The following is a 22,384-nucleotide window of genomic DNA, read 5'->3' as shown; positions in this document are numbered from 1 at the left end:
TTTTTTTTTTTTTTTTTTTTTTTTTTGAGACGGAGTCTCGCTCTGTCACCCAGGCTGGAGTGCAGTGGTACGATCTCGGCTCACTGCAAACTCTGCCCCCCGGGTTCACGCCATTCTCCTGCCTCAGCCTCCCGAGTAGCTGGGACTACAGGCACCCGCCACCTTGCCCGGCTAGTTTTTTGTATTTTTTTTAGTAGAGACGGGGTTTCACCATGTTAGCCAGGATGGTCTCGATCTCCTGACCTTGTGATCCGCCCGCCTCGGCCTCCCAAAGTGCTGGGATTACAGGCTTGAGCCACCGCGCCCGGCCTAGTTTACCATTCTTTCAAGAAATTCATAGCCCTTAAAATACTTATGAGTTCTCCTCTAATTCCATAATTAGTAGATTTTTAAAACACCTTGTTTCTTCTACTCTATTTTTATTCTCTCCGGTTTCTTCTCTAATCTTTTTCTGATTTGTTTTTATTACCCAACCCTTTCATGAGTCCTCATCAAGACCCACAGTCAATTTTCACCATCAGTCCCACTTTTTTTCTTAGAATCTTAAACATGCTACAACAAAAGAGCAGCCTGAATTCCTGCTTCACAGATGAAGATCATTTTCTGTAAGAAGTTCACTGTTCCCGTTACAGGTGTTCAAACCAAAGCAACTCCATCTTGAACACAAGCAGGGCAAAATGAGGATGAAACCTACCGGGCTGCATTTCAGGGACAGGCATTCTTAGTCACAGGATGAGACAGGAGGTTGGCAAGATTGGTATCACAAGATACAGGCCACAAAGACTCCGCTGACAAAACAGGATGCAGTAAAGAAGCCGGCCAAAACCCACCAAAACCAAGAAGGCAATGAAAGTGGCCTCTGGTTGTCCTCACTGCTCACTGTACATAATCAGAATCCATTAGCATGTGAAATGACACTCCCACCAGCGCCATGACAGCTTCCAAATGCCATGGCAACATCTGGAAGTTACCCTATGTGGTCTAAAACAGGAGGAACCCTCCATTCTAGGAAATGCCACCCCTTTCCCAGAAAATTCATGAATAACCAACTCCTGGCTTAGCATGTAATCAATAAATAATCATAAAAATAGCCCTCAGGGCTGCTCTGCCTATGGAGTTGCCTTTTTTTTTGTTTCTTTACTTTCTTAATAAACTTGCTTTCACTTTACTCTATGGACTCGCCCTGATCCAAGAACTCTCTCTTGGGGTCTGGGTTGGGACCCGTTTCTGGTAACATCCCAGTAGATCAGCATTAAAACCCAACTGTCCAGGCTGTCCTGAGACCAGAGTCCCAGTGTCCCAATCCATCTGGCCTCTGGAAGATGCAGACAAGCTGCTGAGGAGGGGAACTGACTGTCGGTGTTAAAGTAAAGGATAATTAGCTGACTTCTACAAGACCAAATTATTTTCTCTATGACTGAGAAGCGTCTTAGTTTGTCTTCATTTTCAATCTACACTAAAAACATACATGTGAACAATTTCAACAACACGTCTTCCGATCAGCGAGCGGCTCGGGGGTGAAGCAGCAGCTGTTCGGGAACGCTTACTGATTTGTTGTCGTCGAAAGCGTGTTCCTCTATCTCTTCCTCCAGACGATCTGCTGCCTTTCTTACATCTTCAAGAATCTCGTCGAGCATGGATAAACTTTGGTTTTGATGTTGCATATTTTTAAGGGCTTCAACTTGATGTTTTTCTGCTGCTAGAAGTTCCATATATTCTGTTTCTTCCTAATCATTTGCAAGAAAAGAAGAGTGAGCTATATTAAGAAATAAGCTATGACATGACTTTCTTAATCAGTCCTCCTGCTTTCTTTGTCAAATGTCCCTGTTCATACGTCAATAACTTAACTCTGGTCAGCTAGGGAAGTCACGTGTCCTAGTTATTCAAACACAACTGAGCTTAACCAAATGTTTAGGGAAAGTTTTTTGTGTATGTACATGAATACATGTAAGAAACATTTGTTACACAAAAGTAAATGTAGTATCTGTAGGTCATCCATCCACACTAAACTCATTGACTCAATAGTGACTGTGCTCCAGGCCTATCGTGTGTGAGTGCAGCGGTACTTTAAAACCAGATGTGAGACCTGAATGTGGAACTACCACCTAAATTCAATGCACAGTCAAATTCAAGTTACAAGGGAAAACTGTTCCAAAACACATGTAGAAACCAACAGCATTAATCATTTGAAGAACTGATGGGTGATGCTGACAATAGAATTTAGTAATGTATTTTACACAACTATATTTTATCAATAACCTTACTTTTAAACATTTATTCTTAGCTAAAGGGGTGGGACATAGACCAGAGCAGAGAGGACCAGAGTCTAGAAGAACATCACTGCCTCAATTACCAAGTAGTCACGAGACATCATCTGATGCCACTGACAAAGAGCTGCAGGTCTCACACAGCTGACGTCTCACACAGCTGAGGTCTCACACAGCTGACGTCTCACACAGCTGACATCTCACACAGCTGCGGGTCTCACACAGCTGAGGTCTCACACAGCTAGGTCTCACACAGCAGGTCTCACACAGCTGCAGGTCTCACACAGCTGCAGGTCTCACACAGCTGAGGTCTCACACATAGCTGCAGGTCTCACACAGCTGAGGTCTCACACAGCAGGTCTCACACATAGCTGCGGGTGTCCCACAGCTGCAAGTGTAACACACAGCTGTAGGTCTTGGACAGCTGAGGTCTCACACAGGTGCAGGTCTCATACAGCTGCAGGTCTGGCACACAGCTGCTCTCACACAGCTGCTGGTCTCACACAGCTGCAGGTCTCACACCGCTGCATGCCTAACACACAGCTGGTCTCACACAGCTGCAGGTCTAACACACAGCTGGTCTCACACAGCTGCAGGTCTAACACACAGCTGGTGTCACACGCAGCTGGTCTCACTCAGCTGCAGGTCTCACACACAGCTACAGGTCTCGCACACAGCTGGTCTCACAGAGCTGCAGGTCTCACACAGCTGGTCTCACACAGCTGGTCTCACTCAGCTGCAGGTCTCACACACAGCTGCAGGTCTCACACAGCTGGTCTCACTCAGCTGCAGGTCTCACACACAGCTGTAGGTCTTGCACACAGCTGGTTTCACAGAGCTGCAGGTCTCACACAGCTGCAGGTTTGATGCACAGCTGCAGGTCTAGCAGACCTGACACACAGCTATAGGTGTAGCACACAGCCGGGGGCCTATCACAGAGCTGCAGGTTTGACTGACATACAACTGCAGATCTGATACGTAGCTGCAGGTCTATCACACAGCTGCAGGTTGAGCACGTGAGTGGAGGGCTAGTATAGCTGGTTTACCAGCACCTGGAGAATCTCGGCACAGGAAATAATAACTAGTGTATGTTAAAATACTGTTGATGTGTTATGAACTGTGCATATTGGTAGCCAATGTTACTCAAACTCATGTTTTTTCTCTACAATAAAACCACCACACATCTGGACCCTACCAATGGATCTTCATGTCTCCACTGTACACAGGGTCACAGCAGCTCATGCACATATCACACAGGGAAGACGAATGAATCAGTATTATTGAAAACCTTGATTTATCCATTTGCCTGATGATATTTCTCTCCTCCAAAATATATTTTGGTAAAAAAAGTTTAATGTCTGTATTTTCTCTCATGTTGATGCTGTGTAATAATACCACAGGTTTTTCTATGAAGATGACACAATACTTTACACATTGAAAGGGCCTGGGAGGCTGAGGCGGGAGAATGGCGTAAACCCGGGAGGCGGAGCTTGCAGTGAGCTGAGATCCGGCCACTGCACTCCAGCCTGGGCGACAGAGCGAGACTCCGTCTCGAAAAAAAAAAAAAAAAGAAAGGGCTTGGCATGATGCTTGCCATAGAAGAGGTACTCAAGAAATGATGGCTTTAAAAAATGTAAATAGATAATACAACATCTGATGCAATAAGTTCAGAAACTTCTCATCATTTTAAAAGCATCCTTGGTCAAAGTCCTTAATTTTAAATGCATACATTAGTTTAATTTTAATATTTTTATCTTCGATGTATGACACTGAAGAAAAGTCAAACTTCACACTAAAAGGAACTCCTGTCAGAAACTCATCAAAATGCTGATTTAAGTTATATTTATTTCTACATCAGTTTACTAGTACAACTTGAGTAACTTTTTGAATTACCAGGGGATTTCTCCATAGAGAAAAGTATGAGAGTGGCTCCTAGAAGAAAGAACTACAGTATTATGCAAAAGGAAAAGATTCTCCCTCACATGAGAGACTTTTCTAGATGTGATTTCCTATGAAAGACAACACCTGAGAGACATCAGCCGCATTCACACCTTCCCTTCCCGTCTGCTCCCACAGCTCCAGGTGGGTTCTCTCTAGGATGCGGATGTGGGCACGCACTCTCCCTCTCTCTTCACCTCTCTCTCTCTCTCCCTCCCTCCCTCCTTTCCTCCCTCCCTCTCCCTCTCTAGGACTGACCTTTATTGCAGCCTCTCTCAGGGCCTCCAGGCGCTGCCGGCTGCTCTCCTTCATGTTCACCACATCTTTGTAATCCCCCTGCAGGGCTCTCTGCAGTCCATAGATGGCTTGGAAAACGGAATTTTCACTTTCATTCAACTCTTTCTGGAAAATTTCAAATGTGTGCACCTGAAACAGTTTCTCTTCATCTGACAGGCCCACGTCTTTCTCCACTGCTCCAATTGCATTTTTCAGTTTGTTCAGAACCGCATTCTTCTGGCGGAGAAGCCCTGAGAGCTTCCTGCAGCTGTCCCGGACCCACTGGTGGCTCTGAGTGGCGGTCGCCCCTCGCCCGCGGTGCAGTTTGATCACACGCTGCGCCACCTCCTCGTGCTCCACAGGCTGCACTGCCCAGGGAAGGACCGGAAACAGCACCCAGAAGAAGCTTCTTCCCAACACCTTCATGATCCAGGTTCGGAGGGCAGCGTACGGCAATCCACAGGTCTCTGCCCCGGTGAGCTTGCATTTCAGATACACATTTCAGCTGAAAAAGAGTTATTGTCACATATAAACAATGATTCATTACTATTGATCGAAATATTAAATAATCAGATCCAGAAAACTGATACCTTTCTGAAGAAAATACCATTTTTCCTAGATAAATATCAACATCTAAACTATCGCACTGAGATTAAAATCAAATACTGAATGCTGATGCACCTTGTATGGTGCCTTGTGAAGGGCTGAGATGATTAAAGGTCAGTTACATCTTTACAGAAAGGATTAAAGGTAATTTTTTTTTTTTTTTTGAGAACACAGCCTCGTATCTCTACAAACTCTACCAAGTCCAAAAGACAGAAAACAAGTCTATTTAAGAGAGTCCATGTTGGCCAGGCATGGTGGCTTATGCCTGTAATCCCAGCACTTTGGGAAGCCAAGGCAGGCAGATCACCTGAGGTCAGGAGTTTGAGACCAGCCTGGTTAACATGGTGAAACTCCGTTTCTACTAAAAATACGGGCCTGGTGGCACACGCCTGTAATCCCAGCTACTCAGGAGGCTGAGGTAAGAGAATCGCTGGAACCCGGCAGGCAGAGGTTGCAGTAAGCCCAGATCACACCATTGTACTCCAGCTTGGGTAACAAGAGCAAAACTCCAGCTCAAAAAAAAAAAAAAAAAAAAAGAGACAGCATGTTATCAATACCATCAACTTCCCCTCACAGGTCAGAGGGCTGCCTGGGGACATCACGCTCAACATCACTCCAGAAACGAAATCTTCTGAGCTACTGTTAGCTCTGTGGGCTTCCTAAAATCATTTGAAATTTTGCCACATTTCCAAAGTCAGTCTACAGTCAAGTGCTACCAAGAGGTCAAGAATTAAATAAATATATATATGTATGTCACAATACCTGGATCTTTAAAACTTTCTGTTATCATCCCAATTCAGTCTCCTTCTCTTCTTTAGGAAGACCTAAAACAATATATATTAATTCATTCTGGCAAGGAATAGCACAGACGGAAACCTGCTTTCTGAACATTACTGCTTGGGGAATGCGGACGGTTTCAGCGTGGCTGCAGCCGTGGCGTCCGGGTGGTGATGAGCAGGGGCAGGGCAGGGTGCCCAGACAGGAGCACTGTTTAGAAAGCAGGTGGAGACAGCAGCCAGCAAAGGTCACTAAGGCAGAATGAGCTTAGAGGCGGGAAACTGAGACTGTGGAAGGAAGGAGTAATAAACTAGTCAGTGGAATTTGGCCTCTAGGAGCTCACCAGTCACAAGGAGCCAGAAAAGGCAATAAAACCAACACCTACCATGTACGCAGATTTACGGTTTAAAGCAAACAACAACAAAATATTAACCTAACCATTCTTCATAGCAGCATCCAACGGACTGTTAGTCAGGAATTCCTACTCAACCATCACATATTCCAAAGATTCCCCGACCTGGAAACCTGGTTACTAAAAGGTGTATCTATATATCTATACTTTCCACTGCTAACCCAAATTCTAATTGGTTTAATCCAGTTTCCCAGGCAAGGCAGGTTAGCTGCAGCAGAAGTAAGGACCAGGCATTTCCGGAGGCAGCATTCTGCCCAAACCACGAAATGGCAGAAAGAGACAAACCTGATGCAAAACAAACAGGAGAACTCAAAAAGCCTGGAGGCCAGACCACTCAGTGAGGGCAGCGGCTGTCTGCACTTCAGCAGGACTGTGTTAGACAACAGGCGTCACTGATCAGAATCACAAGCAAAAGTCACCAAGAAAAGACTATATTCTGGTTAGAAAGTGTTCAATTTTAAAACATTCTTGGAGACTGACTCCCAAAAGGTGAAGCACGCTCCACGGAGAATTCGCTTACCTAGAACAGGTAACTTCCTACATGGTAGAATAAATGATAATGTGCTGTTCCAATCACTCAATTTTATGTTAGTTTCAATACAACTTTAAGTACACGTGTACAACTTAAGCACACATTTACCACCTTAAAAACAAACAATGAGGCAATCATTTAGTCACGCCTAGCCATATAGCTGAGCTGTTATTTTAATGACTCACTCAATTGCTAAGCTTCTCTCGGTTGGTCCAAGGGAGCTAAAGAAATCAACAGCTACTTCAGAAGTGCACTTTTAGTATTTTCCAGAACCAAGACAGAAATTTGAGATGCTTAGCTCATACTTCCCAGTTCCCCAAAAAAATCCCAAAAAGTGATTCTTTGATGGATTTTATGCTTCAGAAAAATAACTTTCCACACAGCTCATGTGTGAATGACACCTCTATGTTCATTTCTGGTTCCTTCCTCAATCAGGTTCCTAAAATCAGTTGTCCCTCTAAGGGACCTATTAATTTTTATGAGAAATCTTTGAGGATTTTAGTTGTAGTTATACTAAAATATCCCACTGAAACTTACTCATAACATGAAACAAATTATTTATGGACCCTTAAAATACAAATCACCCTTTATTCAAACTCATCTCATTTTACCTTCAAACTTGCCTCCAAAATCCTATGGACTACTAAATTGTAGCATGTTTTTTGAGTAAATTAGTAAACATCTTTAGCTGTTCTAATTATTAAAAAGACACTTTGGATTCCTGTAATGTGTTTTTTATTGTTGTTGTCTGAGACGGAGTTTTGCTCTTGCCACTCAGGCTCAAGTGCAGTGTCATGATCTTGGCTCACTGCAACCTTTGCCTCCCGGGTACAAGCGATTCTCCTGCCTCAGCCTCCCGAGTAGCTAGAATTACAGGTGCCCGCCACCACATCCAGCTAATTTTTGTTTTTGTTTTTTTTTTTTTTGAGACGGAGTCTCGCTGTGTCACCCAGGCTGGAGTGCGGTGGCGCGATCTCGGCTCACTACAAGCTCCGCCTCCCGGGTTCACGCCATTCTCCCGCCTCAGCCTCCGAGTAGCTGGGACTACAGGCGCCCGCCACCTCGCCCGGCTAGTTTTTTGTATTTTTAGTAGAGACGGGGTTTCACCATGTTAGCCAGGATGGTCTCGATCTCCTGACCTCGTGATCCACCCGCCTCGGCCTCCCAAAGTGCTGGGATTACAGGCTTGAGCCACTGCGCCCGGCAATTTTTGTATTTTTAATAGAGATGGTGTTTCGCCATGTTGGCCAGGCTGGTCTCAAACTCCTGACCTCAGGTGATCCACCCGCCTAAGCCTCCCAAAGTGCTGGGATTACTTTTTTAATAATGAATTCTTAGAATTTCTGTATCTTGAGCTATTGATACACATAACAATGCGGATGTATCTCAAGGCTAAGTGAAAAAAAATCTCAATTTTATTGAGAAGACACACAGGCGTAGATTCACACTCACTAGTGCGTGTATAGGTGGTGTGATCTCAACAGGTCAGAGGATTTGATCAAAGAAAATTTCCTGCGTATACTATGGTTTTGCACGGTGCTACCATTGGAGAAAACAGGGTAAAGGCACTCTGCAGGGTTTCTCTGTATTACTCCTTGCAACTTCATGTGAATCTACAACCATCTCAAAATGAAAAGGTTTTCAAATTCTACCTAAGGCCGGGTGCGGTGGTTCATGCCACTGCTGTATTATGCCACAATTATCTGTATTCCCAGCGCTCTGGGAGGCTGAGGTGGGCGAATGCTTGAGGCCAGGAGTTAGAGACCAGCCTGGGTAACATAGCAAGACCCCGGCTCTATTAAAAATGAAATAATTAGTCGGGCGTGGGGAGGCTGAGGCGGGAGAATCGCTTGAGCCTTGGACCAGCCCCTGCACTCCAGCCTGGGCGACAGCAAAACTCTGTTTCAACAACAACAAAAAAGCTTCAGAATATTTAAGTGAAGCCTGTAGGAGAAAAAGCCACAAATATTTCACTAAGTACTCCGAACATTAAGACACTCCTTTTGGAAAAACCGGTAAATAAGATAAATTTGGAAGACAGAACAATCAGAAAAACAGGCAGTGAATAAGGACCCGATGCGTAGCGATCTTGTTTCCCAGCGCAGGCGTCCACACCCCGCCTCATGGACACCACCACGAGCCGTTAGGAGCCACAGGAGGGGCGCCAGGGACAGGGCTGCATCTCCGCCGCCGGCCCTGGAGGCCCCGAGTCCACCCGCGCGGCCAGGATGGGAACGCAGGTCCCATTCCAGGTTAGAACGTGGGCCTCGGCGAAGAGCGCCTGGGCAAGGCCTGGAGGAGCGGGACCCCAGGCCACAGATACCACCCGACCCCGGGAGACAGCACTTGCAAGAGAAGGGGAGCCCCGGAAAGGGAGGGAAGGAAGGGGAGCCCCGAGGAAAGAGAGAGAGGAAGGGAGTCCCGGGGAGGGAAGGAAGGAAGGGGACCACTGGGAAGGGAGGAAGGGAAGGGGAGCCCCGGGGAGGGAGAGGGGAGGGAGAGAGGGGAGGGAAGCCCCAGGGAGGGAAGGAAGGAAGGAAGGAAAGGGACCACTGGGAAGGGAGGAAGGGAAGGGGAGCTCCGGGGAGGGAGGGAGGGGAGGGGAGCCCCAGGGAGGGAGGGAAGGAAGGGGACCCCCTGGAAAGAGCCCCGGATGGACGGGCCTGGCGCTCACCGGGACGCAGGAGGCCGCGCCCGCCCTTCCGGCCCGAGCATCACCGTTCCGCGGCCTGGGCCGGGCTCTGAGGCGCCAGGAGTCGAGGGGCGGAGGGGGACGCCGTCTCCTGCCACGGAGCGCAGCGCCCAAGGGCTTCCCTGCATCCCTTCCCAGGCGGGACCAGGGCCGGGAGGGAGCGGCCGCCGCCCTGCCCAGCACCGCCCTCGCCCAGCACCGCCGCCCGGGACTCCGGCCCAGCAGCACTTACGGCCCCCTTTAAGAGGCGGGGCGGGGCGGGGGCGGGTCCCGTCAGCCGTGGGCGGCGCAGGGCACATCGGGAGGTGGAGTTCCGTGCACCGACCCACCGCCCACTTCCTTCCAAGAGAACCTGCTGGCCGGCGCGGGGCCTGGGAGCTGCAGGGCGGCGTCGGACTCCGCAGGGGCGAGCCAAGGCCCTCGTAAAGGCCGGGACGCGCAGGGGCGACGGGACGCGAGCTCCCGTCGACCCCCGGGCGGCGCTGAGCATGCCGGGAATGGGAGTCCCCGCGGCCGGCTCCCGCCAGTGCCCCGTAGCCCAGGGCCGCGGCGGTCCGAGGACGAGGGCGGAGCGGCCGCCGCGCCTGCGCAGAAGGCCGGGGCCGGCGAGACGCCGGCGGCGCGGGGGAGATGGTAGGTGGGCAGGCGTCGGCTCTGCGGGTCGGGGTCGGGCGCCAAGGTCGGTGCGCTGGACTAGGGAGGCCGAGCCCAGCGAGCTGCGCGGGGCGTTCCGGGCGGATCCGAGGGAGGAGCGCGCCGGGGCCCGCGAGCGGGAGCGGCGGCGTCGGAGGCGCGGGACCGCGGGGAGCGCGGGTTTGACCCGGAGCCGCGAGGGACGACGGGGAGTGAGCGGAGGGCAGGTGCCGCGGGGCAGGGGTCGGGCCCGAGCGGGAACCCAGGCCGCGGGCTTCCCAGGGCGGCTCCGAAACGGGCAGTCGAGGCAGGCGAGGGCTCGGCTGCTCCTGCGGGCGTCTGTGCAGATGCTGAGGCTGTTGACCAAAACAGCGCAAGGAAGGAATGCACCAGAAGCGCAGATTCGCGGGGGAGGCCCTGCCGCTGGGAGGGGAAGGGGAGGCGCAGCGGGGCTCCTGCGGGGCCTGGAGGGGGCTGTAGCGTGGCCCTAGCTGTGCGTCTGTGGAGCTGGTAGAGTTCTGCAGCCCAGGAGTGAGGCTGCTGGAGGTGCACATCAGTTTGAAATGTGGTGGAAACCATGGTGATGGATGGGATTTATTCAGTCCACATCCATTCAGAGGCCAGCAGGGTGCTGCTGGGGGTGACTGGTGCTGGGCCGGGCGTGATTTTGGCGTTGAGGGAGCTGATGCCCCAGCAGGGGAGACAGGCACCAGATGCACAACTGTTTAACCACAGTTGGGACAAGGGCTAAGGCACGGGTTCCAGGAACCTGTAGGATGCGGGTGTGGGAGTGGTGTCAAATGCTGAGGGTGTGAGTTGAACTCGAGAATTTCTCTGGAAATTAGCCAGAGGAAAAGTGAGGTGCCAGGGGCAGCCAGCCTTGTGCAGCTCCAGGCAGAAGAAACAGAATACACGGACCCTTAGTGGTAGGCGATGGTGACATATAGGAGCAGAAAGATTGTCCTGGCTAAGGCCCAGAGAGCCACCGGCGAAGGGACACGGTAACGTGTAGAGGGGAGTGGAGGGTGAGGACAAGCTTCAGGATGGGAGAAGAGCCACAAAGGAGACGGAGAAGGGCGAGTAGGAGAAACCAGGAGACTAGAATGTGTGGAAACCAAGAGAATGGAGTTTAAAGGAGGAAGGAGCCATCAGCAGTGCTGACCGAAGAGCAGCTGAAAAGGTCCCACTGACTGCAGCAGCCGGGCTTTTGTGACCCTTAGGGGTCACTGCGGAGGCCGGGCTGGAGCGAGGTAGCATGAGTTAGGATGCACACCTGGGCAGGTGGAGATAGCTCGCTCCAGCTTTTAGGACGAAAGGGGCAGAGTGGACAGGAACTTAGCTTGGGGAAAACGACCATGTTCAGGATGCGGGAGAGGAGCGTTCCCCAGCTGCCGAGATTGGAGATCCAAGAGCAGGGATGAATTTAACTCCCCCTCCCTCTAGCGCGCTGTATACCAAAGCAGAGTCAAAGTGATCCATAAGCTTATGTAGTTTATTTGATCAACATGATTGGCCTGCCAGCCCCTTGTAAGGCGACCCTAAGGACATTTTAAGAGTAATTTCTTTCCCTTTTACATATGGGTATCCTTGGTGCCAGATTATATGAGTCGTTTTTCACAAGGTCACAATTAAAGTGTTTGAGACTTTTTCATAGTTTAGAGATTTTATTTGCTGTTTCCACTGGATTGTCTAGATTTTTATTTCAATAATTGTGTACATTTTAACAGAATAAAATAGTGAAACCTAGAAAATGCCCCCCCCCCCCCGCCCCATGTACACACTTTAAAAGTTGGCCTTAATAATTTAACTTGCATGACATGGTAAGCCTCAGTGAAGGTTGTGCACTTGAAGGGCCGTCCTAGTTCCAGTGTGTCGACCTTGATTAGATTGACCTGAGCTCAGTCCTGTCTGGGTGCACTCAAAGCTTCCTGCCAGCGTCTGGGCCTTTGTTAGTTTGACCTGGGTTCAGTCCTGTCTAGAGAGACTCAGGGCTTCCTCCTCTCCCCTGTAGTTTTTTAGTTGACGAGCCTTTTTGTTTCTTAAGAAGCTTTATGCCAGTTCCTTTTTTCACAAGAGGCAACTTGGGTGTCTTAGTCACTTTTGGACATGAAGCACGTAGTCTTTAGACTTGGCTATCGATCTTTGCTTTAATCACTGTTATTTTATGGAGGAACCTGTAAGGGGGTGACATCAAATGATTGCAGCTTTGTTGACTGGCCAGAGGCCTGTTGATGGGCTAAGCCTAGACCCCAGAGCTTCTCTTGCTCATTCAGAACCAGTGCCTTGGCACCACCGTGTGGTTCAGGGTTTGCTGGAGTATCTTGTGACATCAGGCAGTTTGAGTAGATTGCAGGGGAATCTTCGTGTTTCTCGATACCAACTTCTGTCCACTCTGTAGCTAATAGTAATGATTCAAAACCACTTTGAATGGCCTGGATCCATGTGCTCCTGCATCTGTTCTTCTAGAGTTCTAAGAAATTAGGCTGCTAGTGTAACGGTGTTGTCACATATTAGGGGAGGCTTCAAGGGGTGACCGGCAGGAGCTCAAGATCAGACACCATCATATCTTCCAAATTTCCACATTCCAGATTTCCTGATGTGGAGTCATCAGTTGTATAATGCTGGTTAAATAGTTCAGTCACCGAAGAGTATATTGTTTGGCTGATTAGTCTTGGAGGGTCTAAGGGTACAATGTTGAATTTTTTTAGGTGAAATTCACATAACATAAAATTAACTATTTTAAAGTGTACAATTCAGTGGTGTTTAGTACGTCCACGAATTTGTGGAACCACCACCTCTATCTAGTCCTAAAACATTTTTGTCATCCCGAACAATAACTGTGTACCCATTAGCGGTCACTCCCAACTCCTCCCTTGCCCCAGCCCCTGGCTACCACTCACCTTTCTCTCTATAGACATTTGCCCGTTCTGGATATTTCGTATAAGTGGAATCGTACCCTGTGTGGCTTCTTGTGCCTGGCTTTTACTCAGTGTCGTACTTTTGAGGTTCTTCCATGTGGCATGTATCAATACTTCATTCCTTTTTATGGCCGAATTATGTTCCGTTATATGGATATACTAAATTTTGTTGTATAACCATGGCAGAATTTTTAAATCTAGCAATGATGGCCACTTCCATAATAAGGATGTCATGGCTGTTCCTAGTGGTGGACCATTTTGGGGGTTGCACTTCTGCCTTTATCTTAAGGTTTTTGGGGTAATTCTTGGCTTTGCTCACCCTCCCTTGGGAAGGCTGTCAACTTCATAAAAAGACTCTAGCTGTATCTTTTGTCAGCTTACTGTCAGAGAGTATGGGATCTGCCTTAATTTAGTTAAATTTGATCTTACCAGATAATACAACCTTGAATTTTTCGTTTAGTTCTATTCAAAAGCTCAGTTTCAGAAAATAATGTAGTGAATATGTATTCCATTTATTCCTCTAGAATCTAGATCGGGTTCAGCAAACTACAGCCCACAGGCTAGCTGTCTGTTTTTGTAAATTGAGTTTTATTGGAACACAGCCTATGGCTGTCTGCTTTTGCAACAGACCCACAGGCCTGAGATGGCAGAGCCAACTGTTGACTGGAACATTAAGAGAGAAAGTTGGCTGAGTGAAGGCTTCTGATCTTCATCAGTTCTTCATCTGAGTTCTGCCTTCCTGTACCTTATGAGGACTTAGCAGATGGGCTTAAGCCATCTGTGAAACCCCTGAAATCTTATGCAAAGCTGCCTGCACATGTGAGGTCCATATATGTGTTCCTGGAGGGCAGACCTGTGACTCCTCAGATTCCAAAAGGGATCCAAGACTCCCAAATGCTCAACACTCATTGTTCTGAGTAGCCAAAATGTTAATTCTGTAGCCTCACCTAAATGAGCAGTTCTCTCAGGGTGTAGTCTCAGGAGTTGTGTGGTTTTTGGGTTTGTGTTTTCTAACTTTTAGGTTCGGGGTACGTGCGCCAGGTTTGTTACAAAGGTCAACTGTGTGTCATGGGAGTTGGTGCACAGATTATCTCGTCAGCCTGGTAATGAGCACGGTACCTGGTGGGCAGTTTTGGGATCCTCTCCCTCCTGCCACTCTCAAGCAGGCCCCGGTGTCTGTTTTTCCTTCTTTGTGTACACATGTGCTCAGTGTTCAGCTCCCACTTACAAGGGAGAACATGTGGCGTTTGGTTTTCTGTTCCTGCGCCAGTTCACTTAGGAAAATGGCCTCTAGCTCCATCCATGTTGCTGCAAAGGACATAGTCTCGGTCCTTTTTATGGCTGTGTAGTATGCCGTGGTATATACATACCACATTTCCTATATATTTTTAAGAATGATTGGAACCCCATTCTTAAATGAGAGCTCTTGTTTATATGGGTAATAGTCATCAATATTTACCATATTAGAAAGTAAAATAGAAAGTATTAAAATATTTCTATATTAGCAATAATAAACCTATTACATTTTTGCAAATATCTTAATGTCTAGCTTGATAAAAGATAGGCTCTCGAATCTCACGTTCATTCTTGTGATATCACAAGCCTTGCGGCCCATGGAGGCCTCTGCTATGCACTCTGTGAGAATGAGAGTGAGCAAGGCCGGTGGCGGCTTAGGACGCTCAGAAAGGTGGTTCTCTGGAACTCCTGAAAGGCCTTAGGACCCAGTGGTCGCAGATGCATGTGGGAGAGCATGTATCTGGACAGTGTTATCTTAACGCTCCTGCAGAATCGTCCTCTGGTATTTTGGCATCAGCATGCTTTTTGATTTCCTGTCTCAAAAAAAAAAAAAAAAAACCTTCTGGAAGCTGGCTCTGCTGTACGTGGTTGGCATTTTGGTGAGGAATTGGTATGTGTGAGGGGACATGGAACTTTGCCAGGAGCCCAGGAGACGTTTCCCTCAGGTTTTAGGCCAGAAGGGTCTATACCACTTCTGAGCTGCTGGTAAGGTTTTAGATCTTATGAAAATGGATTTTCCTAACTAACCATGTTTTCTTTACTGTGGCACTGGGGAAGCTTGGAGCCTGATTTCCAGCTCTTAACATGTGATAGGCACATCCTTGCACTAACGGCACCCCTTTCTCAACCATACCTTGTTATCCTTCTGTACACTTTCGTTATGCTGTAATTCATTCCATGTGTTTTTATAAGTTGTCTCATCTTTATTTGAACAAGATTGAGTATAAATCCTTTTGAGTAGAAAATTTCCCCCTTATATTATTGTGTAAAGCATTTTTGTAAAACATTAGCTTCCAGTGGATTCTAAGGTCTGTTTGGATTTAGAGAAGTTAGTGAATCACTTTTTTTTCCAGTGTTGCTTTCATCAGGTTTCTTTATTGATTGATTGATTGATTGATTGATTGAGATGGAGTCTCACTCTGTCGCCCAGGCTGGAGTGCAGTGGCGTGATCTCAGCTCACTGCAGTCTCCACCTCCCAGGTTCAAGTGATTCTCCTGCCTCAGCCTCCCAAGTAGCTGGGACTATAGGCGCGTGCCACAACGCCCAGCTAATTTTTGTATTTTTAGTAGCGATGGGGTTTCTCCACGTTGGCCAGGATGGTCTTGAACTCCTGACCTCAAGTGATCCGCCTCAGCCTCCCAAAGTGCTGGGATTACATCATCAGGTTACTTTAGATAAGTGGAATCTCAGCCCTCCTATATCTGGAAGTGTCAGGATGTTACTTTGTTTCATTATATACTATATATAGCACAGCTGCTTGGCAGTGTTGTTATTTATTGCCTGCCCAGATCCTCTGTCCTATTTTTCATTTTATTTCTGTCTGGTATACAGAGGCATTCTTGTTATTAGTATTATTGTTTCCATTTAATCATAACAGGCTTTTTTTGTGCCTGCTTGTGAAACTTTCGTAAATTACTTTTAACACGATGCTTAGTTATTTGTGTACATTTTCATCAATGTGATTCTGCTGATTTAAACTGGGAAAAAATGTCTGCAAACTGCACAGCCTCTTTCCGTTCATTAAAGCCTGAAGTTTATTGAAACCAAAGAAGACCCTGCGGCTGGGGCCCCGGTGACGCCGTGAGGTCCTTGCCCGGTGTCCTCAGAGGCTAGGTGTGCGTTACACAGTTCCTGAGAGCTTTAGAAAAATGATAGTCACACTTCATGCAGAGTGAACTGGGTGGCGATCAGAATGTATTCTGTATAAGATGTTAATTCTCATACTTTCTGAAGCTTAGGCTGCCTGTTTGTTACAGTGTAGGTACTGTTGTTTCGGAAGACTGTGCGGTGTTTTTAACTGATGACGAGCCAGGCTTTGTCTCTAATTCTGCCCAGTTAAAGTGCAGGCGTTAGGCTAGAGCTGGGACGAACCCCGAGCGGCTTCATTGGCTTTCCTACTTCTTTTGCATCCCAAAGCATAAGCTTAAATCGTCTCAGAAGGACAAGGTCCGCCAGTTTATGGCATGCACTCAGGCTGGCGAGAGAACTGCTATCTACTGCTTAACGCAGAATGAGTGGAGACTAGACGAGGCCACGGACAGCTTCTTCCAAAACCCAGACTCGTTCCACAGGGAGTCCATGCGGAACACTGTGGACAAGAAGAAGCTGGAGCAGCTGTACGGCAGGTACAAAGGTAAGAGGTGAGGGCAGCAAAGCTGGACGGATGTCGGCCTCCATGAGCGGCCTGCACGCTGCACTTCCAGGTTCTTTCTGGTGCCAGGGGCAGGTCTCCGGGCTGCTGTTGCTTCTCCTCCCCACGTTCAGCTGCAGAATCCACTTTCTTCCGTTTCAATGGGGCTGGGACTGTGATTGGTGGGGGTGGGGAGGGCGAGAAGAGGGGAGTCGGCGATGGAGCAGGACCAGGCCTGTGCCTGCTTGTTCTGTGTGGTGAGTCTGACACTGCACAGCCTGTCAGGGAACAGCTGCTGCTGGGAGGCTTGGTGTGTTGGCGTGAATATGTCCGTTAATACAGTATTTTTTTCAAGCACTTCTGTTTAGGCTGAAATATTGATGATGAGAAGGTTAAGAACAACACCAAATCATGAAGATGATCCTGAAGTGAGGGTAAACCTTAGTGTTTTCCTTGCCCGGGCAGTGGCGTGTTAGCACTGAAGTAGCTTCAGTGGTTCGAGAGGGTTTGGGAAAAGCTCTCAGCAAAGAAACCTTGTGTTTCAGATTGTGAGCAGTTGTGATTTTTATTGACATCAGTGCTTGGATGGGAGCTTTTCTCGTCAAAATGCAGCTGTGCCTTGCACTAAGACTGCCGTGATGAGTCTATGCAGATCCACGCCCCTCTGCGGGTTTTAAATTTCATCTTCAGTGCAGAGGGGGAGGCAGCCATCTAAGAGCTGACTTATTTTGCTTTTTCTTTCTACCAGTTTTTAAGGCCAAGTTTTCTAAAACTTTAAAACAAAACCAAGCCCTGACTCTCATTTAAACAAGTATTAGCCCAAATATACAATAATTTCCTTGGCTTTAAGTTCCTGTTTGTTTGTTTATTGGTGTGTGTGTGTGTGTGTGTGTGTGTGTGTGTGTGTGTGTGTCTGAGACGGCGTCTCGCTCTGTCGCCAGGCTGGAGTGCAGTGGTATGATCTCGGCTCTCTGCATCCTCTGCCTCCCACATTCAAACGATTCTCCTGCCTCAGCCTCCCGAGTAGCTGGGACTACAGGCGCCCGCCACCACGCCCAGCTAATTTTTGTATTTTCAGTAGAGACGGGGTTTCACCATGTTGGCCAGGATGGTCTCGATCTCTTGACCTCATGATCCACCTGCCTTGGCCTCCCAAAGTGCTGGGATTACAGGTGTGAGCCACCGCACCCGGCCTAGTTCTTGTTTATTTATTATTTTCATTTTTTACTTTTTAAAATACTGTGTGTTTGCTTTAGTCTTTCTGTTTAGATCTGAAAAGTGAGTTGAAAATTGCTTTTAAAAATCTTGGCTCAGAAACGTAGTCAGTGGTAAAACAAACCAGATTTGTACTTATTGTACTTCCCAAAGAATGAAAATTGTGTTTAGTTAAGCATTAGTCTACTTCAAACATTTTTGGCTAAGTTAGTTGTTGAGCTAATTTTGTAAGTCATAAGCTTTTTATGCAGATTTTTAAAAGTTATTTAAATATATACAGCTGCTTTTGAAAAAATACTTGTGTATAAGTGGAAAATTGTGTCTTTAAGTGTTATTGAAGCTTCATCCCTTCATTATTATTTAACTTTATTCATGCAGTTATAGTCAGTTAAAGTGGAAACATGGTACAATCACTTTAGGCTCTAAAAATAAACATAGTTCTAAGACTGTTGACAAATATAACATTGGTTATTACGTTAGCATATACAAATGAACAAGTATTTGCAAAATTACTTGAAATATTGAATATGGTTGTAATCAAATTTACTGAGATGGTTTATGAGGTCAGAGCATTGTAGATCAGTATTTCTATTCATGAAGTATAATATTAGCAGATGGAATTGAATAAGGTGATAAGTGGGGATTTATTTTTTTACAGAACCTCTGTCCCATAAACTATGCTGAGGTTTTCTCCCTGATATGAGAATAGAGTTAGAAGGATGTTTATGGTTTTCTTCATTTTTGTTACCATTTTTCTTTGTTAACTATATATATGTAGTAGTAAACTACTTAAATGACCAGAGTTAGATTTTGTGTGAAGGGGAAGAAAAGTTTATCCTACCTAATCTTTCTTTGAGCAAAGAAGCTACAGGTTTTCTATTTTTACCTTCTAAACCCACAATTTACATATGCATTACGACAATATGATATCATCTGTCTGAAATTACTAGCTTTAGTGAAGTCTTGCTGGGATGCCTTAAATATATTTTACTGTTTGATTTTCTCATAAACAAATGCTAAGTTCTTTAATTTTATTTATAAACTAGGAATAGGGAGTGGGGAACCTGAATTTCTAAGCTATTAAATGTGGATACATAAGCTAAATGATTCTGAAAAATAGTTATTGTCCAGTACCATTAGAACTAGCAAATGAAATCACTTAAGAAAAACATCAATCATTCATTTACTTTGGCAGAGTTGTGATAAAAACCCAAGGTATTGTAAATACTTTATCAATACAGTATCTTTTATAGCAGTTTGCTTTTGGGTGAGTTAAATTTCTCTAAACTTGAATTTTTATTTCACTTTAGGGAAATTAAATTTTTCTTAGTGAACAGATCTTCTCAAAAAAAATTCAGTGATTTTTTTTCCCTAAGACCCAGAAACCTAGATTTTAAAAATAGGACCGTTTTCTGGATAAATTATTAGTTGCTCACTATTTCTTTCATGTGTAGTAGAAAACTGCAGCCTATTGATTGATGTATTGGAAACACGCTTGCTAGAACTATGTAGTATAATAGAATGCTAGGATTCAAACCTCCTATTTTAGAATTCCTTTTCAAAATAGTATAACTTCGTTTACCCCTGATATTAACTACAGATCCACAAGATGAAAACAAAATTGGAATCGATGGGATTCAACAGTTTTGTGATGATCTGAGCCTAGATCCTGCCAGTATCAGTGTGTTGGTCATAGCGTGGAAGTTCAGGGCAGCAACTCAGTGTGAATTTAGCAGAAAGGAATTTCTAGATGGCATGACAGAACTCGGGTAAGTCAATTATTCGTAGCTTAAATTTTTTCAGAAATGAAAATACTTTTAACATTAATTATTTTTCAGCAACCTCTACATATTAATTTCATATGTTTATTTTCTTTGTGTGTCTTAAAAATTTCTTATGCATCTGCACTCTCTGCACTATTAAGCCTTTGGTTTCCTTTTAATTTTCAGTTTAAAGCTTTATTTCATTTCACATTTTGATTTTTTCATATTTCTTTTTGAGTTTTTTTCTTTCCAATTTTGAATTGACAGTAAATACCAGGTTCAGTTCATTCATGTTATTTCATAATACTGTATATTAAATGTAGAATTTATTATGCTGCTATGTTAAAAATTAAGATGTCATTTTGGTTTTTTGCTTGTAACATTTTTCTATTCTACCTACAGGATTGGGATAAAGGCTTCATTAATAAGGTGTTTCTCACTTACAGATAAGTTATAAAAGTAAATGAAAGGGCCTAATGTGACTCTCTTAATCATTAAGCTTATTGAACGACAGTCATGCACTGCATAGTGACATTTCGGTCAACAGTGGACTGCTTATACAACAGTGGTCCCGTAAGGTTAGAATGGGGCTAAAAAATTCCTGCATCCCAGCCATCATAATGTCATAGCTCAATACATTGCCTGTGTGTGGTGGTGCTGGCACAGACAAACCTGCTGCTCTGCCATTCATATAAAAGCGTAGCACATCCAGTTATGTGCAGTATATGATACTTGATAATATAAATGATTATGTTGCCAGTTTATGCATTTACTCTACTTTTTATTGTTATTTTCGAGTGTACTCTTAATTGTTTGTTTGTTTTTTGAGATGGAGTCTCATTCTGTCACCTAGGCTGGAGTGCAGTGGCACGATCTCAGCTCACAGCAAACTCCATCTCTCGGGTTCAAGCAATTCTCTTGCCTCAGTCTCCTGAGTAGCTGGGATTGCAGGCGCCTGCCACCACGCCCAGCTAATTTTTGTATTTTTAGTAGAGACGGGGTTTCACCGTATTGGCCTGGCTGGTCTTGAACTCCCGACTTCAGGCGATCCACCTTGCCTCAGCCTCCCAAAGTGCTAGGATTACAGGCGGGAGCCACCATGCCTGGCCCAGATGGATGTTTAAATATCACCTGTTCATATTGTTTAAAATAGATACAACTAAAACAGCTTTGAGGCACACAGGAACTCTGCAGATAAGGAGGACCATTTCATGATGATAAAGGGTTTATCTCACCTGGAAAGCAGTCACACTTATGTTTTTATGTATTTATTGAAGAGTCCCAAAGTATTTAAAGCAAAAATAAGCAACTACAAAGAGAAAGATGCAAATCCATGATCAAAGTGAGGAGTTTTCACACACATCGTAGTAACTGATAGGATGAGTGGATGAAAAATTAGTGAGGAAATAGAAGATTTGGACAGCACAAAAAATGGCCTAGGAGAACATTTAGAACGTTGCCTTCGATGTTGAAGAATACGTTTTCTTTTCAAAAGAAAACACAAAACAGCCTGGCAGGAGAGATACCATGATCATGAAGGTGGTTTTCCCGGGGCTGGGCTTATCCATTGCATTCCAGATGTGCTGACGCCTGTGATTTTCCCAAATGTGGGAAACTGGACTGCATAATTTGTGGTAGTGGGGGATTATGTTCGTGTTCTCTCCTGGTGTTTAAAATTTAAAAAAAAAAAAAAAAAAACTTTATTAAAGGCACAGAACATTAATAAAAATTGACAATAAACTGGGCTATTAAGTAAATTGCAACAATTTTCAGAGGTTTGAAATGATACAGAGTATGTTTTCTGACCACAGTATAGTTAAACTAGGAATGTAACAAAAAGATAACTGGGTAGGATATGTGTGGATATTGCATACCTCTGAGTAACCCTTGGGATGAGAAAGAAGTTACAATGGAAATTAGAAAATATCTTGGATAGTGAAAATATATGTAAGCTTGTAGAATTCAGCTTATTAAATGCATATTTTAGAAAGAAGGAAAGGCTGAAAATCAGTGAACAAAGCCTTCCATCTCAAGAAATAGAAAAAGAATATAGAAGGAAGGAATTAATATTTTTGAAGCACTATTCTAATTTACAAGTAAATTAGAAAATTTACTTCTAATTTACAAGTAAATTAGAAAAGTAAAGTATTTTAATTTACAAGAATAATCAAATAGAAAAGAAGTTGTCATTAGGAAGGATCAATAAAGCCAGAAGCTTGTTATTTGAAAAGACTTGTAAATGTAGTAAATCATAAGTAACATACATAGATGAAAAGAGGGACAAGATGATAGGTGCCAGAAGCATTAAAAAAAAAAAAGTCTGTTATGAAAAGCTTTATGCCAATAAATTTGACAACCTATATGAAAAATATAACTTACTAAAACTGACATATGAAGAAATGGAAAATCTTAATAGTTCTGTAACTCTTAAGAATTTGAGCCTGTAATTTAAAATCGTCTCAAAGAGACAGCTTCTGTTTGGGATAACTTAATTGGCACATCCGACCAAACTCCTAATGAAAAGGAAAATCCCCAATTTTAAACATCCTTTTCCAGAGAATAGTAAAGGAAGAAAGATTTCGCAATTTGTTTTAAGTCCAGCACAAACTGCATGACAAAACCAAGGGATAACATTTGAGAATGGAAAATTATAGGCCACTCTCAGTTATAAGAATCAGAAGATGCCTAAGATGATAAGATGCAAAAAT

General features: G+C 45.0%; 2 protein-coding genes and 1 non-coding gene across 3 annotated transcripts in view; 2 read left to right on the top strand and 1 right to left on the bottom strand.

Annotated features, from left to right (window-relative positions):
- TMCO3 (transmembrane and coiled-coil domains 3) overlaps positions 1–9,719 on the bottom strand; it is a 58,640-nt gene extending 48,921 nt beyond the window's left edge. The window contains exons 1-4 of the mRNA XM_025364710.1: positions 9,483–9,719; positions 5,850–5,911; positions 4,464–4,986; positions 1,548–1,727 (exon numbers count right to left, since the gene is read on the bottom strand). Of these exons, the coding sequence (XP_025220495.1) occupies positions 1,548–1,727; positions 4,464–4,907 (624 nt within the window). The 5' untranslated portion in view covers positions 4,908–4,986; positions 5,850–5,911; positions 9,483–9,719. The remainder of the gene's footprint in view (positions 1–1,547; positions 1,728–4,463; positions 4,987–5,849; positions 5,912–9,482) is intronic.
- Positions 9,720–9,847: 128 nt separating this feature from the next.
- Positions 9,848–22,384, top strand: part of DCUN1D2 (defective in cullin neddylation 1 domain containing 2) — a 36,486-nt gene continuing 23,949 nt past the window's right edge. The window contains exons 1-3 of the mRNA XM_025364829.1: positions 9,848–10,133; positions 16,485–16,701; positions 19,514–19,682. Coding sequence (XP_025220614.1) covers positions 10,131–10,133; positions 16,485–16,701; positions 19,514–19,682 — 389 coding nt within the window. The 5' untranslated portion in view covers positions 9,848–10,130. The remainder of the gene's footprint in view (positions 10,134–16,484; positions 16,702–19,513; positions 19,683–22,384) is intronic.
- Positions 21,179–21,342, top strand: LOC112611205. Its single transcript, XR_003116583.1, has one exon. It is a non-coding gene; the product is annotated as a U1 spliceosomal RNA (small nuclear RNA).

This window comes from Theropithecus gelada, chromosome 17, assembly GCF_003255815.1.
Source record: "Theropithecus gelada isolate Dixy chromosome 17, Tgel_1.0, whole genome shotgun sequence".
Lineage (NCBI taxonomy): Eukaryota > Metazoa > Chordata > Mammalia > Primates > Cercopithecidae > Theropithecus > Theropithecus gelada.
This window is presented reverse-complemented; position numbering and strand designations above follow the sequence as displayed.